The sequence below is a fragment of the Diadema antillarum genome, unplaced genomic scaffold (assembly GCF_040938485.1).
Source record: "Diadema antillarum isolate AM-2024a unplaced genomic scaffold, OU_Dant_1.0 scf00000196, whole genome shotgun sequence".
Lineage (NCBI taxonomy): Eukaryota > Metazoa > Echinodermata > Echinoidea > Diadematoida > Diadematidae > Diadema > Diadema antillarum.
The window spans coordinates 701,666-722,764 of record NW_027271085.1 but is presented as its reverse complement, the minus strand read 5'-3'; the positions used below and the strand labels follow the sequence as shown (position 1 = coordinate 722,764).

Sequence of the window (21,099 nt, the reverse complement as noted above, 5' to 3'; positions counted from 1 at the left end):
AAACTCAGGAAAAGTGGGAACTGAGAAAAGAGGCTCTGAAGTACAGTGTCTATTCAAGCGCCTAATCTCTTACCAAACCGTGCTGGCTGTGTGATGAATGGTACAAAAAAAAAAAAAAAACAGGAAGTAAACCACCAGAGTAACAACAATGAAGGGATTATCAGATTAAGCTGCAATCAAATATGCCTCATTAACACATTCTGTTCATAATTAATGCCAACTTTCAAAGCAGTAGCACTACTTTTCAAAAGTTATTAGAGTTGAAAGTGAAACGTGTGGACAAGGTTTTTCAGAAATGAAAAAGGGATTCTAAAGATTCTCAGTTCACACTTTTCCTGAGTTTGTGCTTTCTTTCCAATATTTAGATAGGTTCGAAGAGTCCATTTGATTTGAGTTATACATCATTTTAAAGCTTAAAATCTACTCTTTCAGAATATGGTCTTCACTAAAAATTCATGTCAGGCGACTTTTTGTTTGTTTTGAGGTGCACGGTCACATATGTTCTAATTTGTTTACATAATGTTGCCTTCCAATCACAGTTAAATAGAATATTATTGGACAAATAAAAAGATATGACTTTTTTTAAGTTTACTCGAAATTGTCTTCCATGGACTTGGGTCGGTCGTATATTCAGATACTCATATATATATCTTTTTTAGCAGATCTTCGTACTACAAACTATTGATGGGTTTTCACCAAGTACCTCTTGTTTTGAAATATCTTTTTCGAAAGTGCGTGGTGTCATGTTGCATGAGTGCACTTTGATTTGATTTGATTTGATTTGATTTGATTTGAATTGATTTGATTTGATTCGATTTATTTATTCTCTTCATGGCATCTGTTTGTGACCTCATCTGTCAATTATTGCTAAAGTACTACTATGATTTAAAAAAAAAAAAGACATAGGAATGCACCCTCCCCGGCGGGAACCGAGTATAACTTGTATGTTTCCGTGCCATGTCTTTTGTTAGTCACATCAGAAACGTGCATATGTGTGTGCGTGTGTGTGTGTGTGTGTGTGTGTATGTGTTTTAATGGAGGGGCAGGTGCAGTCCAATATCTTTTGTTAAACATCTAAGTATTTTTGAAATGATTGAGAGATGAGGTCACAAACAGAATATTGCTTTATTTTTTATTTTTTTTTTTAGTTTTGACTGTCTTTTTGTACACGTTGTATGTGTTTATGGGTCGGCGTATCCAAATAATCTAAAGATACTTTAATAGAAACAACAATATTCAAAATAAACGGAATATTTCGAGATATTCATTTCACCGCAGACATGATGATGAGGTTTTCATAGATCCACAAATCAGCATGGATGTGTACGTCAAAGACCCTTTAAAGCAAAACGTAAGCATACCTACGTCTGAAAATGTAGACTTATAACAGTCTTACAATAGATTACGTAAACAAAAAAAATTATGATATATTTTGATTATTGTGGTGCAGTTGTAAAATGTAAAAGACAGGAATATTTTTTTTCAGGGTTCCAGGGCTGCCGGCTCTTGGGGGGGGGGGGGGGGAACAAAGGGTCAATCCTAACAACTACCCTAGCACCTCTTTCCCACCTTTTTAAGGGAATAATCTCTGAATATAAACAACCCCTTAGTGAGTTATAGGTTATATAGTCACATGTATTTTTTTTCGCTTAATTTTGACTGCTCCCCACACCAGATAACTACACGTGAAGTCACAGATATTTTACACCATAGTAGCAACCCCCATGTTTACATTGATTGAAAGACAGGAGAGAGAGAAAAAAAATATATATACACTCACTTTGTATATATAAATGTCGCCAAGTATTAAGTGACTTTACAAATGAGTGAGTGATTTCAATAAACTGAATGCTGATTCACAGGAAAATGTACACATTCAGCTCTACCATGTTTAAAAATTAAGAGTTTGTTTGCAAAAACCGATAAGTCCATATTTGTCAAATGGAGATATTTGCAATTAAAGGTCAAGATAAATAAAAAGAATAATAACATGATATATATAATGACAGAGACCGTACTTCAAAATCTTCAAAAATGGACTTATCGGTTTTTGCAAACAAACTCTTCAAATATTCAAGCCAAGAAACCCCCTGGAGTCGTATCACTACTGGATAAACGACCACTTTACGGTCGCATGCAAATCTTTATCAACATCACTATATTTAGCGGGAGCGCGGGAACATTGCAAGCATACAGGCATATTATTTTACAGTATCGTATAATTCTACTCAGCTGAGGTGCTTCTAAGGGTGTACGTATGAAGAGGTTGTTCGCAAAAGTCGACAAGTCCATTTTTGAAGATTTTGAAGTACGGTCTCTATCATAAAATACAAAATAATACCTTTTCAATGATATAACTTATTGGTCACTACATAAAGGTACATTTTGAAGGTATGGTCAAAAGAAGCAACATTTTTCTTATTATTCTCCTTATTTTTCTTGACCTTTAATTGCAATTATCTCCATTCGGCAAATATGGACTTATCGATTTTTGCGAACAAACTCTTCGTATATTTCGAATTGTCATTTATCCTCACATGACTATTCTTACGAAGAGTGAACTGCACGTCACTGAATATAATGTACTCATATGCAGTATATATGCATAATACAGTGCGAGAAGAAAAGCAATCGTGGACGTAGCTAGTATATAAATATGAATAATGAAGGAGCTACACTGATGCTGTAAATGGTCGAGACCCCTTCTCGCAGTCTACATATATATATGTGACCGTGCACCTCAAAACGAACAAAAAGTCGCACACACTGATTTTGCGTGAGGACTGAAAATAAGTGAAATGGGTCAACCTAGCCGAACTTGACTTTTTCATATCTTCTGAAAGAGCGGGTCTTCTTTTACATTATGCAAAAATTTGGTATCATAAAACGGGCAGGAAAGTGTCTTTTTTTAGCAGTTTATCTCGAACATTTTTGGTAGAATAGTGTGATTAGGTGTGTCTTCAGAATCCCTTTTTCATTTCTGAAAGACCTTGTCCACCCTCTTCACTTTCAACTCTAATAACTTTTGAAAGGATAGGGCTACTGCTTTGAAAGTTGGCATTAATTATGGACAGAATGTGTTAATGAGGCATGCTTAATTTCAGTTTAATCTGATAATCCCTTCATTGTTGTTATTCTGGTGGTTTACTTCCTGTCTTTTGTCCCATTCATTGCACAGCCAGTACGGCTTGGTAAAGATTAAGCGCTTGAATACACACTGTACTTCAGAGCCTCTTTTCTCAGTTCACACTTTTCCTGAGTTTGTGCTTTCTTTCCAATATTTAGGTATGTTAGGAGAGTCCATTTTATTTGAGTTATACATCATTTTAAAGCTTAAAGTCTGCTTTTTCAGAATATGGTCTTAACTAAAAATTCATGTCTGGCGACTTTTTGTTTGTTTTGAGGTGCAGTGTCACATATATGTTCAATATTAACAACAGATAACATACAATACTACACAAATAAAAATGTTTTTTTTTTTTGGGGGGGGGGGATAGAATGAACTCATTTTGCAATGAATCTATTTATGAATATGCATAAATGCAGTCCATAGAGATATAGATAGAGAGAGACATAGACAGACATAGCAGAGAGGGAGAGGGAGGGAGACAGAATTTTATTGTTGTTGTAAAGATTTTTGGCGTACTACTCGTGTGCCGAATATAGACGGGTTTCTATAAATAATCATTTTGACTTATTCTCATTTTCGTACTTTTCGCGAGCGGTTCCAGGTCCGGCGTCAGTGAACCGTTCCTCCTACCTGAGTAGTCATTTTTTCGTTCGTTTGTTTTGTTTGTTTGTTAGTTTATTTTGTTTGTTGGAGGTATTTGTTCATTTTTTTGTCTTTTTTGGGGAGGGGTCTTGTTTGTTTTGTGTGTGTGTGTGTGTGTGTGTGTGTGTGTGTGTGTGTGTGTGTTTTGTTGTTGTTGTTCTTGGGTTGCAAAGAGAGAGAGGTCACACAACTGTATTTTATTGGTGGACGTAAGTAGTAAGGAAGACCGCAAACATACCGCATTCGGGTCCGAAGTAATCATCCGTACATGAGCACTGATAGCCGGTGTCCGTTTCTTTGCATATTCCGCCGTTATGACAAGGTGCCGAAAGGCAGGCTTTGATGACGGAGCATACAGGAAGAAGACAAAAATACGAGATATTGGAAATTAGGGAGGAAATGAAAAATAGAATTAACACAAACATATGAAAATTAATCAGCATTCCCCGTTCATGACCTCCTTGTTATTCAGCATAGACACTGTTCCATGTAATATGGAACAAGCATTTTTTCCCCCCGCACAAGTGACTGTTTGGTTCTTCGTCATTTTTCTTTTCTGTTCTTTTTTCTAATCAGCACTTCACGAGGTGTTATCCATACTTTTAACATTTTTTTAAAAAAATTTATTTGACTGTACGACTGTCTTTCTTTCATGTGATTATTTTAGTACTTGTAACTTTGTAAAAATGTTAGGGGGTTGGTAGGAGTTGCCAAGTGAATCATTTCGATAGAAATCTAAAATTATCGTCTTCAAAATATTTTACTGAGCCATATTCGCATGTTTCAATAGTCAGAACTCTGAATACCTTATAATGGTACTGAGGAAAATATCAATGCTACTGTAATTTCTCATCTTACACAATAAATGTATATGATATTTACATGTATATATATATATATATATATATATATATATGTGACCCTGCACCACAAAACAAACAAAAAGTCGCCAGACTGGAATTTCTAGTTAAGACCATAATTCTGAAAGAGCATACTCTAAGCTTTAAAATGAGGTATAACTCAAATCAAATGGACTCTCCTAACCTATCTAAATGAAGAGTGTGCTCGCAAAAACCGATAAGTCCATATTTGCCAAATGGAGATATTTGCGATTAAAGGTCAAGAAAAATTTTGCTTCTTTTGACCATAACTTCAAAAATGTACCTTTATATGTAGCGACCAATATATCATTGAAAATGTATTATTTTGTACTATAATGACAAAGACCGTACTTCAAAATCTTCAAAAATTGACTTATCAGTTTTTGCGGACAAACTCTTCAAATATTGGAAAGAAAGCACAAACTCAGGAAAAGTGGGAACTGAGAAAAGAGGATCTGAAGTACAGTGTCTATTCAAGCGCTTAATCTACCAAACCGTGCTGGCTGTGCGATGAATGGGACAAAAAACAGGAAGTAAACCATCCGAATAAAAACAATGAAGGGATTATCAGATTAAAATGGAATTAAAGATGCCTTATTAAAACATTCTGTCCGTAATCAATGCCAATTTTCAAAGCGGTAGCACTATCCTTTCAAAAGTTATTAGAGTTGAAAGTGAAGAGTGTGTACAAGGTTTTTCAGAAATGAAAAAGGGACTCTAAAGACACACCCAATGACAGTATTCAACCAAAAATGTTCGAGATAAACTGCGAAAAAAACACACTTTCCCGCCCGTTTTATGACCCGAAATTTTAGCACAATGTAAAAGAAGACTTGCTCTTTCCAAAAATATGAAAAGTCAAGATCGGCTTGGTTGACCCATTTCACTTATTTTAGGTCCTCATGCAAAATCAGTGTGTGCGACTTTGTGATCGTTTTGTGATGCACGATCATTATATATACATATAAAAGATCACGAAGTAGAGTGGTAATGCATTTTGACAGTACAACAGTGATATTTATTCAGACCAAATTTTCGACGAATACATACATCTTCCTTAGGGTCGACAATGAAAAATAAACATAAATATATGTATCTAATTGATCTTTATAAACATAATATTTCATATATATCATATATATGTTTATATACATTCATAAAATGTGACCCGCGACAACGGTTTCAGGCAAAAGTCGCAAGAGCAAATTCCCTCCTAGGCGCGGTACAAAGATTTTGACCATTATTTTTGTTGATTTTGGGTTTTTGCAGGATTTGAATCTTTGATATGTTTTCTACATCTACACTAAATTTCACAGCATAACACTAAGTTTTTCCTACCGAAAATGGAATTTTAAACACCCTATATTGGATCGCACTCGTCAGTTTCGATCTTCTTTCGAACGGCGCGTCACAATGCCCAGTGTTGCTACGGAGCGGCATCTCGCGTGCGATTGGCTGATGCGTCGCACACATTTACATAGTTCGGCTTTCGGAGATACGCCTCGCAGCGTGTCGGAAATGTTTTTCCACACATGCATGCTCCACTGTTGTTGCTACAATAGATACCAGTGTCAGTAAAGGGTCCCAATGACGAAATTTTCAAGACAAATCAACGGCGCTATAAAAACGTGATTTGTAAAGATGTGGATACGAATGTGCTATCTTATACCCGCTCCCGTGACGTATACACACAGGCACAGTGTGTGGATGCCAATGAATAATACGTGCACCATACACACGTAACCAGAAGCTTGTAAGTATCGTATCCGCCATCTTGAAAGGCGTACTGATAAACAAACCCGAGCGCAACGCATTGTGCATTCGGCTCCATACGCTGAGTTCCGTAAAAGGTGCCCGCCCGGGATATTTGACTCTCTCACTGAGCCAATCAGAAGCCGCTGTGATTGCTAGAGGCGGAGGTTAATCTCGATTGGCACCATCGTACGGATGGGTTATTCTCACCTCGCATCGCCGCTGGAGCATGAGGGGAATCTTCAAAGCCCGTTTTCTCGCAATTTTGTCAGGCTAACAAATCAAAAAGTGAATTATATTTTGCTTTATATGACCACTTACAGTACCGAAGAATACAAGTGTTTTATATCAATGTAAAGCTTAGGAAATGGGCAAGGTGATTCGATGAAAAATGAATTTTCAAAATTCCCGACTTTTGCCTTTAACTGTTGTCGCCGGCCACAAAATGTATAGAACGCGTCAGTGTCAACATCACATATCCTTTAATATAGACATTAAATACAAATTAACTAGCTACATCTTCTTAACAAAATATAATATGAATACACTAAGTACTCTGCATATTTGTCTATAATTATTACATGCGTCCTATTCTAGTAGAGTTTCAGTTTACAGATGAAAACGTTCATACTATTGCAATGTACAAGAAATTCACAATCACGTACTGAAATAGATATTAAAGGTGGAAATAAGTGCACTTTAAATACAATGCAGTGAGCGTTGGCAAATTGAATGATAACTAAACTAGAAATGTCGCTAAGGCGACTGGTATGCCTCCGCCATAATGCATGATTCTCCCAATAGGTCTATGGTACATGTGGACAATGTGTGATTACATTTTCACAAAATTGGCAAAATATTAGTATGACAAGTCGGACGGACAACCTGAAAACATAATGCCTCTGGCACCACTTTGTGGCAGAGGCATAAAAAGTGTAAGTTTTTATTCACTGACATAATTTGTATATTAACGAATAAATAAATATTTACAATTTAGTTATATAATTTCTAAGTGTACATTTAAGTGTACAAATACCTGCGTGAAAAACATTTCACGATGATTACCGTTCTTTGTTATAACCCTATCATACAAGACTGCCCAATTAAAATGTTTGTCTGTATGTTTAATGTCATTGTGCTGCGGATGAGCAGCGGGCTCACCTTCGATAGTACAAACGTATCCAGGTTTTCCTTTCAGCGTGGGGTATTTCCGCAATATGGCGCTGTCTTCAATGCGTATCAGCTTTGGCACCAAATTGACGATCTCCCCGCTTGGAAGGGTCTGACTTCCACATTTGATTGACACTGGGCAAATTCCATGTGGCTTGTCATCCGCCGAGATTCCATAAACTTTTAAACATAAAGAAATAGGAGTTGAAGACTAAAGGTGAAACAGATTAGGATATTATGAAGATACTATGCCGCCAAGGATACATGATAGAGACTTATTAGAATTTACTCTATATTGAAAATTCGAATGGATACGGTGTTTATACAAACTTTCACGAATTTTCGTCATTCCACTCTCCTTCGGTATAAATCCCTTGGAACATACACACAACGTTGGGGTTTGTCATTTACGAATGACTTTCTATGTGTTTTATGTCGTGCAGTTGTTGTTTTTCATACACAATCTTGTTCTCCTTGAATGTTTAGTGTGATGTTCTAATACATTCAAAAAGCATGCACTCTTTATTTCTAACGACCTCCTAACTGTAGTTTTACATATGTATTTCGTACTTTCCTTATCCACTTTAAAAAAATGATATTTTCATATAATATTTACTATATCATTACTTCTACGACTTTCATCCTTGCCATTATGGAATTTAATCGTTACATTTTCGAATCTTCGAAAGACTTTCAATTAAATCACAGTTTGTTTGTTTTTTCTCCTTCCTCTTCTTGGTGTGGGGAACGTATTTATGATCAAATTATTTATGTAACGAATGTTCATGATTGGCCACAATCCCAATAGTATATGAATTCTTTATTTATTTACTAGTATAGATGACAACAGAATACCTCATACTTACTTTCAAAATTTACCGTGATTGTAGCACTCATGTAGTAAATAAATGAAGTTCACGAGATTCAGAGTTGATTCATTTCGAAAGAAAAAGAAGAGAACAAGACACACACACACAAAAAAAAGGAAAACACAGTTGATCTTTTGTCGAATAGGAAAAGTATGACAGAATGTACTTTTCCGACGGTGCGTAACATTCAGGCGATATTTGCTTTCCAGCGCTTCTTATCAATAAACCTGTCATTCACTATTTTTACACTACAGTACTCTCCGCGTAATCGGGTATCGCTTAAACGGGTAAAATTGGGTAGTAAATTCAAAATCAGTTCCGATGCACATCAAAACTACCTGATAATCGGGTTGCCTCTCCGCATAAACGGGTAAATAATTGTCTTCTAATCTAATTTCTACCCACATTTCATCTCAGAAATAATACTTTAGGAAATTAGGAATGTCAAATTTTCCTCGGCTAATCGCATTCTCTGCTCAATTTGCAGAGAAGACCGATCACTTTGGGAGTGATTAAACATGAAAACATATGTACCAGTATATACCGACTTGGCACACCTAAACGAACATTACACATGTAGCTGGCACTCACAACTGCATAGACAGGAATTGAACACACTTGCGCTCATCCCTTGCTCCGCAGCAACATTCACAATACGAGAAGCTTGCAACGAAAATCAGGCCGTGCACCAGCTCCATAATTTTGCTTTTCCCCGGTCACTTCTCGAAAAGTAACCGACGTTCTACGTGACTAGTGTATACGCAAAGAGATGTGTTCATTTCGGAAAACGCCTGCATGTTAGCGAAGAGTCTATAGACAAACGACAAAGTTTTCTGAAGATTTATCTGTCCATAAAAAGAGTGTAAATTATTGTTCGTGACTGAGAAAGTAAGGTATGTATAATGTGCCGTGCAAGCACGCGTGTTAAGCATACAGTGTAGGTGTTTGGTGCAGTGTAAAAGGCATGTACTTACATATCATTGTGTGTGTCAATTATTGTGAGGGAGACGTGTTCTTCTGTTAATCGGGTACTCCGCTTAATCGGGTAAGAAACGCTCTGCTCGAGCCTACCCGATTATGCGGAGAGTACTGTATTTAGATCGGGGAAGGTTACTCATTTTAAAGCCATTTATACATGTAAAAATGAAATTTGAATTTAATCGTGTTTGGAATACACAACTTGTATGATATCAGATCAGCATGTTCTCTTTTTTTTCGCTTTGGTTGTTTATTTTTGTTTACGGTATTCTAAAACAGAATTAATACTGGTTCTTTTTCAATGCTCCGCCGACTGGGGAAACGTTTCCAAAAGTGGGTGGGGGACTTGTTGGTTTCACGAGCTAACAAGCAAAAGAAAAAAATAAACAAACAAATAAACAAGGATCTTCAGCTCATCGTTCTCATTCCACTTTCAGGTCCCCCCCCCCCCCCCCCCCCCCCCCCCCGGTTCCGCCGGCCATGCAATAGGTGAGCATGATGGTCGCCTAGAAGTGTCTTCGCGCGTAATATAATTTCCGAGTTACTCTAATCCTCAGCACGCTAAGTAGGCCCTTTTTTTCTCATGAAGTAATTATATGAAAATGCACCAGTCCTTTTGATATGAAAATATTACACTGGAGCAACAAAATAATGGTAAAATATGTAATGTTTTTGTTACGAAATTACCTCTCTGGATGTAAAATTGCGTAGTGTTCTGTTGCTTGCAGACATGTCCTGGTCAATTTATAGCCAAATCATGTAATATATATCATAGTACTACACTTGTTGGTATGGTAACATACTAACATAAAAATATTTTATGAGAAACGTGTCAATTCTTAGGAAAAAAAGAAACTATCAGAGATCAGAGGTCTGTTTATATGGTTGTGTCTAATTTTAGGAGGTTGCGCTTAACAGCTTAAGTGCTCAGGTCACGTTCTTATCAAATGTTTAAATCGTATGGAGCCGTTGCCCGCAAGCAAACAACTGAAGAGAAAACAACTCCTTTTCATGCCCATCTACAAACAGTTGAAGAGTTTGTTCGCAAAAACCGATAAGTCCATATTTGCAAAATGGTGATATTTGCGATTAAAGGTCAAGAAAAATAAAGAGAATAATAAATGTATATTTGCTTCTTTTGACCATAACTTCAAAAATGTACCTTTGTATGTAGTGACCATCATGTCATTTTAAAGGTATTACTGTACTGTATTGTACTTTATGACAGACACCGTACTTCAAAATCGGTTTTTGCGAACAAACTCTTCAGTTGTAAGGGCAATAACTCTTCCAAAAAATATATCTATTTATCTGTAATAACATACATTCCAGTGATTAATGTCGGTGTGAGGATGCACATACATGGGATTCACGAAGCACATCAATGACATTATAAAATGCTCTGCACAAAACAAGACTTGGTGGCATTGAAATACCTCACTATTACATTCAAATAGGTATTAATTTTCCATAAATCTACAGCGAGACCATCGTTACAGTTTAAATTGTATCTATTCTCTTACTGTAAGAATGCCATCCCAAATTTTATATTAAATGTTAATGGTAGCATGTAACTCTCATTATACAAGTTAAAATTATTACTGGTATATGATGGTAAAATCGTGTCACCAACTCATAAAACTTAAAAATGGTCATATACATCATTTTCTTGTCATGTTATTGTACAAACTATTTCATTGATACAAATGAGCAGCAAACGAAACAGTTATTCATTTAGGTATGATTTATAGTACAATATGTATAATCACTTTTAATATGATTTTATTTGTTTTGACAGCAGATTCATGGTACTAGAATTACGTTTAAAAAATGACGAACACATTGCTTTCTTGCTCACAGGTAGTGTGTTTTTTTTCACACATGCATGTTCACATGAATGGTTTTTTTTTCACTTCCAATCAAACACAGGTAATACACTTTGACATGGTTACATATATTGGAACATAACAATACATATTGGTTCTTAAAAGAACTTCATGGAAATGGAAATTGAGGGGCTGCTAAAAAGCGAACTTGTGTTTTGATGATTGATTTGATGAATATGAGATGATTTCTGAATTCCTTCTTCACAAAAAAGAAATAAGATTGCAACAAAAAGATAGTTGAAGAAAGTGATTGAGTAATATTTCAATGTATTAGCGAACGTATACTTGAAAACTGGTAAATGATTCTTTTTCGAAGGCAACATTATTTTTTTTTTCTGGATGATACAAAATGAGAACAAGCCGGTATCATTTTATACATATCTAAACCTTACTCAACAAATGCCGTAAAAGATACAGTATACGCAAATCTACATGTAGTAGAAATGCCGGAGATTATCATCAAAAGCATAACATTATGTTTGACAAGAATAATGCACCGATGTGTTGGCTCAGTGAGTAGAGCGGCTGCCCTCACAATCGGGAGGTCGTGGGTTCAAACCCCGGCCGCGTCATACCAAAAGACGTTAAAAGATGGGAGTTGCTGCTACCTTGTTTGCCGTTCAACAGTTGAAAAGGTTAGGGCAACGTCGATCTGGCGCTGCTCAGTGGCTGCCGGGCCCACGATCAATTGGGTAAAAAGAATTTCCATTCTCGGACAATAAAATTTGGAGTTTGTATCCCCCCCCCCAAAAAAAAAAAAAAAAAAATATATATATATATTATTATTATCATTATTATCAAAGGACACCTGCGGTTGATTTTAAGATTCTTTTTTTATACATTTCAAATTATTGCTTCTCCGCTCAAGGATCACAATAAATTCCACAAATATATACAGTGAGCTGTTAATTTATGTACTACACGATGTGAAATTGGAATCTGGAATGCCCCTCTAAGAAAATACACAAAGTCATTAGAAGATAAAATGTGATGAAAAAAAAATAATCCAGCCACAAATCATTGAAATTGGGAAAAACATGCATATTTAAAGAGTATGGGAAGGTTGTGGGTAAAAATTGTTATGTGTATGGTAAAGAATGACTATTTTATGGTCATTTTTTATCCAAACATCAGGCTCTTTTCTTGAATTATTAAACTGCACAATACTCGAATATGAGACCATTCTGAGGCAAATAATTATCACACAACAATAGATATATAATGTACTCTTAAATGAATCCCACAAGGATTGGAACAATCATCCCCCAGCATTCCCACTGATTCCCACTGATTAGTTACTAGCCACCCCCTTTAATACAATCATTATCTCTCACAATGTTATCTATAGAAGCACACAAAAGTGTATTGACCAAAAATGTCAACCTTTATTGAATCTTCAGTGGTCTACAAGAGAAAGGACACAATGTATCAAAATGATAACGTTGGTGTATATGAAGATTACTAACGAAACATCCTTAAATCATGCAAAAACGAAAAAGAAACAATGATAAAATAGTCAATTTGCATTGCTAGTTTAAAATCTTACTTAAATAAATAAGCCCCAGACAGGAACATTGTTTTTTAAGGAATGTTATACTTCAATTAATCTTCATGTCGCGATGTGACAACTTGCCATGTATCTGTAATACTTCTGATAATTTCACACGCGCACACACACACACACCGAAGGATTAGAAAAATCTGTAAAGGTGAAGAAGAAACAAATATGATGTTGTTTTGTTCATGACTGTTACGAAACGTATGTCTTAAATGACACCTGCTAAAAAAACGTTGTCATAGAACCTGAAAAATTATAGTTCGAAAACCTCCAATGCATGTTCCATTTTCAACGTCATAAATAAATGTAAGTTTATTCTTTGAGTATTGTAAAGTTGTGCTGTAGAAATATTCCACAGCTAGTTAAAGTGATGTTATTTACAGACTTCAGAATGATTGATCTTTAGTAGTAACATTTGATTTTTAGAGAGTGTTTCAGAAGAAAACTAAACCCAACCAAACAAAAGCATGAAATCTTTGTAATGTTTTCTTTTTTGTATGAACAAGATTTCTTGCATTAAACTTGCACACACACGGTATTGTTGTTTAGATACGGATTGCTATTTTTTTTGTTTTTTGTTTTTGTTTTTTCATTGGCAGCCCAGAGATAATGATGAACAATGATCTATTCGTGCAAATCCGGCACATTAATATATTTGGACTGCACGTAAATACTAACAAGAAACGTATTTTACCCAAAGCAGTATCGAATGATTTAACCTGTTTGATTTTAATTCCGTCATTGCACTAAAAAATAAAAAAAGAAGGGGGGAAATGTGTGAGATTTTATGCGCCTGTTATGATGTTATGAAAGCAAAATCAAAGAGGCATTAAAAGAAACTGATTGTTTTAGAGTACTTTCAAACATAAATGGTGGGATAAACAACAACCCGTTTATTTGATATGTGAGAAAAACCAGAATTGATCAGAAAAAAAAAAATGTTAAATACGCTTCAAACTATTGCTAACGTACAAAATTAAAATCCGTCATTTGACTCACCCAGACTCTGTATCAGAAGGGCAGCTGGTAGAACTTTTGCGAGAGTTTTCTCCATTTCTGACTGAAGTAGGCGGACAAAACTATTGTATGCGTTGGAATCTTGAGAGCGCCAAAATGCTAGTAAACGTTTGCAAATCTTCTGTGGGCGCGATCCCATTATTTATAGCACGAGATGCGTATAAGCCTACATACAGTGTAATTACTCTGACGTTGACGCGCGAAAAGAGTGTTATTAACTCCATCTCCGAACAGGTCATTTCGGAGAGGTGATTTGTTTGCAATTTTCACCCCACAAATCCTAGTTATTAACGGCGAACAAATTTTGTACGACACTAGAAGTCAAGATCTTCGGAATGACTTCACTAATGCTATACAATCATGTTCTAGTCATTTTTTGCTTTAATGATTTAATACGTGTCAGGCAAACATAGTATAAGCATTTGGTTTTATTTCCAAGTCATTAACATTCACAATACTTTGCTATTCATCTTCACTGAATCGTCACTATTCCTGTTTGGTTTATCATAACAGACGACTGATTGGCAACCTTTCTGCCTTGAATGATTATTTATAGCCGATTATTGCATATCATGTTAGGAGACATTGATACTTCCTCACTCTCTCTCTCTCTCTCTCTCCCTCTCGTTTTCTGCTGGCCTGTTCGGACCACGAAAGTCATAAAGAATATGAAATTCTGGTGGCCCGGAAAAAAACAAGTTCTGGCCAAAAATAACAACAAATGATAAAATTCATCTTTAATTTCAGACTTCCGTTCGGCCAACAATGTTTAGCTGGCATACGTACACACATATGCACACACAAACACACACACACACATAAACACACACATATATATATATATATATATATATATATACCAATGGGACATCTCCGTTATTACCGCCACTGTGCTTAGTAAGAGTATGATCAACTGAACACATTATTTACATTATTGCATGTGAAAAAGAGGACGAGAGTTTTATCACTTTAAAATAAGGCTTTGTGCCTTTGTGATATGTGTATATTCCAGTGGGCCGTCAGAGAGAAAGGGTAAAGAAGAGAAACATTTGATTATCATTGTTTAAAGCAAATATGGTCAAGACATTCATTTTCCACATATGAACATACGGAGAGAAAAAAAAGGCACAATGTTCGCGCGCGTCAATGTCATAATAATGGTATGTGGGCCCTACGTTTATCTTGCTCAATCATTGGTTACCGCGCCCAAGGGCTCTTTGCCAAACCGTTAGGAGCAATTGGACGTCAACAAGATTCAACACATTCAGCAAGTTTACAAGTTTTTCCACAGACTTCAGGTGAAGCGCCACTCTCTTCCTCAGAAATGGAGAAAACCATGTCATTAGTTTAAGCAGCTGCCTTCCTGCTACTTGGTTTAGGTGAGACGAACGCCTAAATTTGCTCATTTACAGTTGTAATGATTTTGAATAGAATTAATATATTTGCCATGTTCCTGATTAGTTTTGATTATCCTTGCGCAGATAGTAATATGCTGCATGGTTTATCCCATCATTCATGTCTGAATGTGTTTTGACAATCAATGACTTTTATTTTACTCTTTTGTTGACTTTGTATTAGGGTTAACATATCATGAGCTTTGAACTTTCGTTTGTTTTCTCTTTGTTCTCTTACGTGCACAATGCGGAAATAATATTTAGAATATAATCTGTAGCTGTTGTGCGCAGCATAATGAAATGCCTATTTTGCTATCATTAACAGCCTGAATACATCACAGGTACATTTTCGGGTAATAGAACATCACACACCAATATCCCTCTGCTACCAAAGTATATTTTATACGAACAATTGGTAAAACGTGTCGATGCAATAAAACGTGTTCCCACAAAAATCCTCCTGATTTTGATACTTTCACGTTTTAGCTTGTTTTCCCGTGGTTTTGCTGTTATTTTGCATCTAAAACACATTTACACGTACATCTGAATATCAATCGCTCCTTTCTACTGAAGTAGTAGCTCGTATAATTATGTTACTGAATGAGAGCGGCATATATCACACAGCATGCATCTATGCACAATGCATAAAATGCACGAAAACTTTCTAATTTGGTTGAGAAAGGAAATTGCATTGGTACCGTTTGAATCATAATGCCGTTAGTTTCAATGACAAAGTTATCTATTATGTATCTTCAGCATTTATGACATGTGATATGCTATAAATAAATCTGTTTCCTTTTTCACCTGTTCAGTTTTTCCCAACTATTTATTTTGTGTATTGTGCATCTTTTTTTCTTTCTTTTTTTGTTATGCAAAAAAGATGACAGACAAAAATATACCGTACCTTACGATGAAGATCAAAATGAGGTGAAACATTCAGTGTTAAGTATATTGGTCCAGATGTGGATGCGTGCAAAAAGTATTAAACAAGCCATGCAAATTTACAAACATTTGTAATGAATTTTACCAGACAGCGTTACTTGAAACAGCTTGAGGTATCTTAATGAGAATTCGTATGAGTGACCGACGTCAAAGGCCACGGTCAAATTCTCGAAGTTTCTGTATTTCCCCCATATCTATGTATTGCAGGAAGGCATTTTTGTTTGAAATCAGTGTATATATTCGTTACGCAATATAGTTTCTCAGGGCAAAGTTTTTGGTCAAGGGGAAGGTCAAAGGTCAAAGGTCAAGTGAAAATACTAACGTTTTATTTTTTTACTCCACCTCCTGGAAATGGCTCAAAGTACTATAACGAAATGTAGTGTATATGCATGTAATGCCAGACAATGATTATTTTGGGGGATTTTGAGGTCATGGGGTTAAAGGTCAACAATAAAAGATATATTAAATATGCCGAAATGCTAGTATGATTCTGAAAATATACATCTTCCCTAGACATTGTAGATAACTCATTATATAAACTTCATAAAAGCAGTTATAACTACGCATGCGTTACTGCACAATGATTCTGTTCGTTTGGGTTTTTTTTTTGGCTATGGGTTTAAAGGTCAAGGAAAGATGTTCAAATGTCGCCTTTTTCGCCATATTTTGAAAGAAGCTTATAAAGTATTACGAGAACTGATGAAAAATGTTTAGTTGTGATTATTTGAAAAAAACTGAAGATTTGAAAAAAAAAGAAATTTAGAAATCTGTCAAAATGAAACTAAGTTAACGAAAGTAAACGCTAACTATCCTTCTGTGACAAACATAACGTTTTTCTTTTCTTTTTGTTTTCTGCCAATGAAGTGAAACTGTCATTTTAACATTGTCAAGACGTACAATAGATCTATTTGAAGAACCATGCTATGGTGGGGGCATGCATGTGGCAATAGCGGTGGTTATTTTATTTGTTTGTTTGTTTGTTTTGTTTTGTTTTGTTTTGTTTTGTTTTGTTTTGTTTTGGGGTTTTTTTTTTGGGGGGGGGGCGTTCACACCACTGAATTTCAAGGATATGTTGCTATTTATTCGTGTGTTGTTGTTTTTTTGCCACCACATTCTTTTGTGATATTAGGCAACGTTGTTTCTATGCGTGTAATTATATGAGGTTGATAAATTACTTATTTTTATGTATTCACGTTCAAACAAAAGAGTGTTATTATCAATGGTATTCTATCAAAAGCTCTTATGTAAATCAACAAATTCGATGCACATTCCATGCACTGTATTGAGTCATGGGCTAAGCTATTGACATTAAAGGTTTTGGTCTGAAGTCACTCTTTCACTCCGATAAATCATCATGAATATGAAAGATGACGAATGCGAATGTTGTTGCCGCGTAGCTTTTGAATATAGCTGCAATTGACAAGAAAAGGCCTCATTTGATCAACCTTAAAAAGAATTGATTAATGCAGCATGTGTACCTCCTCCATTGGAATACTTTAAGGAATATATTATACCTGTAATGATGAACTTCCGGAATTAGAACGGCATCAGCGTTATGTGATGATACATGCTTAAAATTAACGCACGTTATGCTAGTTCAACTGTATCCTCTACGATACCACCAAGGCTTGAGATATCTTGAACATTAATGCGAACCTCAGTGCTGTCCTGTACCGTATATCGTGTAAATAAAGAACATAGACTGGCAACAATGATTTTAAGGTTTATATTCGACAAAAATAACAAATTTTATTAAGAGTTGTATGTACTTTGTTTGCAGATGTCCATGGAAAGGAGTTGACAGCTTCATTTGGGTTTCATACATTATAAATGTGATATGAACGTGACTTTTACGTATAAGAGTCTACTTGAAATGCCGAGTTCACTTTCCTTTGCTAATTCGGCCCAAACCATATAATCCTGAAGACTGAAATTTTCCTACTCTTTATCTTGACGAATGATTCTTTTCTCATAAGATATTTTCACATGCCACTATGTTACCATAACGACAACTATACTACTGTGATATTAACGATATGACTGATGCTTTGAATTTACTGGAAATATGACTACAAGCAGCAGAACACCACGTAACATATTGAAAACTTTCGACCTAATTCACGCAGGAAATCCAAGGTACTAGGTGTTTCAAAAAACATTTCCCACTTTTGATCATTAATAGTTCAAAAACTATTCATCCGATAAAACTGTCATTGATATGAGTAATAGCTGGATAGTGTACAATTTGGTTGAAGGTAATTTGCACGTGAAAGCATAAATCAGTTTCATTAAATCTAAGATTGATTTTGAAGTAAGGTTTCAGATTTTGGTAAAATCTTAACCCTCTGTACAAAAATTGAACTTCGCACAGTAACCAATAATGTGTATGTGAGTGTGTGCTGACAATGGCCCTGAACAATGGACATGCCTGAACCACCTGTTGACTAGGCATCAGTCTCGCGCTCCCTGGCACATGAATGCTTAATCAATAATTCATGTGGATTGCCCTGGGCACTGCTAGTCTGAATTCATGCACAGTAAAGTGCTTGTAAACACCACATTTCATTCCAGCTGGCAATCATTTTCAAATTTTGCTTCACATATCACTAAATTTGGGATATAAATAAGCATAAATGATCTAAAGTTCCTCATTTTAATACAACTGTCTACTAATTAAATAGTCTGACAACTTTTTCGCTTTTTTGATAAAAAGAGATAATTTTTGGTAAAGAGTTCAGCAGCATTTATCATTGGGGCGATTTGTTTCACAGTAGATTTATTTAAGGCTCCATAGACACAAGTGTATACTCTAATTGATTTTCTTTACTTCCTGTCACCACGTTTACCATAGAACAGAAGGTATTCATTGTAATTTTGTTTTTCAGAAGTAGGGAGAGCACTGTCGCGACTCAACGACAGTATCGACAGCCGTTTGACTTTACACAGATACCGCCAGAGGCTGAATAAAGACTAGTTGTGATAGTGGAATTTCTCCTGAATAAATAGTGAAGCTTCCAAACCCTGGCCATTGTTCAGAACCATTGTGAGGGTGTTAACCACACACTCCCATACACACCCATTGACCCCTGTGCAAAGTGAAATTTTGTACAGAGGGTTGAAAATAGAGCAAAGTCTGGAACCTAACCTTGAAATTAATCATGAATTTCATGAAACTTATTTATGCTTTCATATTTAAACTATCTTCAACCAAATTGTACACTATTCAGCTATTACTCATATCAATGACAGTGTTATCTGATATTTATAAAATGGGTTCAAGAATGTAGCCAATAGGAAGCGCTGAAATGAGACACACCTCCTTCCTTTACTTCAGTACAACTGCACTGCCTGTAATCCTATGGTAGATTGCCGATCGTCTGTGCGCGCGGCGGCTCCTTTGATGAATTGCATGCATACGCGTACGCGCTGTCAATCCTGTAAACAACTTCTAGTTCGGGCTGCCGGCCGGCCGGCCTGTCTTCCCTTGTGCATAACATATGTGGCGTACGTACGTATACTGTACTAGTATACGTACACTTTGTACAGTACAGTAGACCAAGCGTTATGGGACCGGACGCGTACATGGAGTCACTTTGAAGAGCAAATCCAACGATTTAGCAGGTTAATTCTCACGCCGTTTTCAGAGTATGTTGTCTAGTAGGCCTATATGAGGAGTCTATATCAAGTCTTTAAGGTAAAGGGTGCATATTCTATGTAAAATAAGTAAGTTTTCATGCGGGTGTCCGGAAACCCAACCCCCCATTTAACTGCGACCAGCCCCAACACGCAGTGTTGGGGCTGCGCATTGTAGCAGACATGATCATGACAGGCGAAGTATAGCGCCTAAAAATCAATATGAAATCGCAAAAATTCTGCAATATGAAGACTTACAGGTGAAGATGTAATGTTGAAGACTGACTGCGTTCAACTTTTGGTTCTGGCAATAGTCCCTTTCTGCTCGGTTTGATGAGTTAAATGCGACTCGGTCGAGAGGAACTCGGGAGAACTACATCTTATACAGTCAATGGATTTGAGATTTGTGCGCATGCGCTGGCCGTCAAGTCGTGTAGCTTTGTGGCAAGGCCTTATCATACTGTTGGCAAACCCTCTCGCTGTATATTGCGTTGCTTTCTGGGTGGGTGCGCGCGCGCAGGCCTTGTCAGAAGGCTAAACGCATTGCGACTCCGCCAGCACATGAATATTTACGTGCGCAGTGTACTGCATACTGATTTCGAAAATGGTGAATGGGATGGGGAGCTAGGACTACGGACCCGTATATGGCCGTGAAAAAAACGTTTTTTCAAGATCATTGGACCAGTGTGAACAAGAACAAGGTGAACGAAGGGTATTAATTAGATAAGAATCTTATGTATACTATAAAAGTACGTTTTTTCCTCGTGATATTCGAAACTTACGGAGGTGCGAAAATCTGTGACAGACTGTGTATGTTTTTCAAGCTTACCGATATAGCACTCTATTGACTCAGGACGCTCCCACAGTGTGTAACTGTATACGGAGCGTCCCGGGGTTACCCCCCATTATACTTATACACACTGTACTGTCTGTGCGGGACTTCCGCGAGTACGACGTGCGTAAAAGTTTGGGACGAACATCTTCGGACGTCTTGACCCACAAAGGTACGTGAAAAACGCTGAAAAATGATGTTAGTTTTCGAATTTTCGACCCATTTTATAAAACAAATGATGCACAGGATTATTTCGTGGCGTTAGTGTAGGCGTAGTGCACTCGAGGGTATTTACAATTGTGAAACATGCACGAGGCGAAGCCGAGTACATGTTGCACTACATTGTAAATACCAGAGAGTGCACTACGCCTACACTAACGCACTCTATCCTGTGCATCATTTGTATAATAGTTTT

The 21,099-nt window shown here is 36.4% G+C and overlaps 1 protein-coding gene across 1 annotated transcript in view; it reads right to left on the bottom strand.

Annotated features, from left to right (window-relative positions):
* The window catches only part of LOC139723623 (C3 and PZP-like alpha-2-macroglobulin domain-containing protein 8), a 47,336-nt gene that overhangs the window by 8,587 nt on the left and 17,650 nt on the right, over positions 1 to 21,099 (bottom strand). The window contains exon 3 of the mRNA XM_071634852.1: positions 7,567 to 7,755. Within this exon, the coding sequence (XP_071490953.1) occupies positions 7,567 to 7,755 (189 nt within the window). The remainder of the gene's footprint in view (positions 1 to 7,566; positions 7,756 to 21,099) is intronic.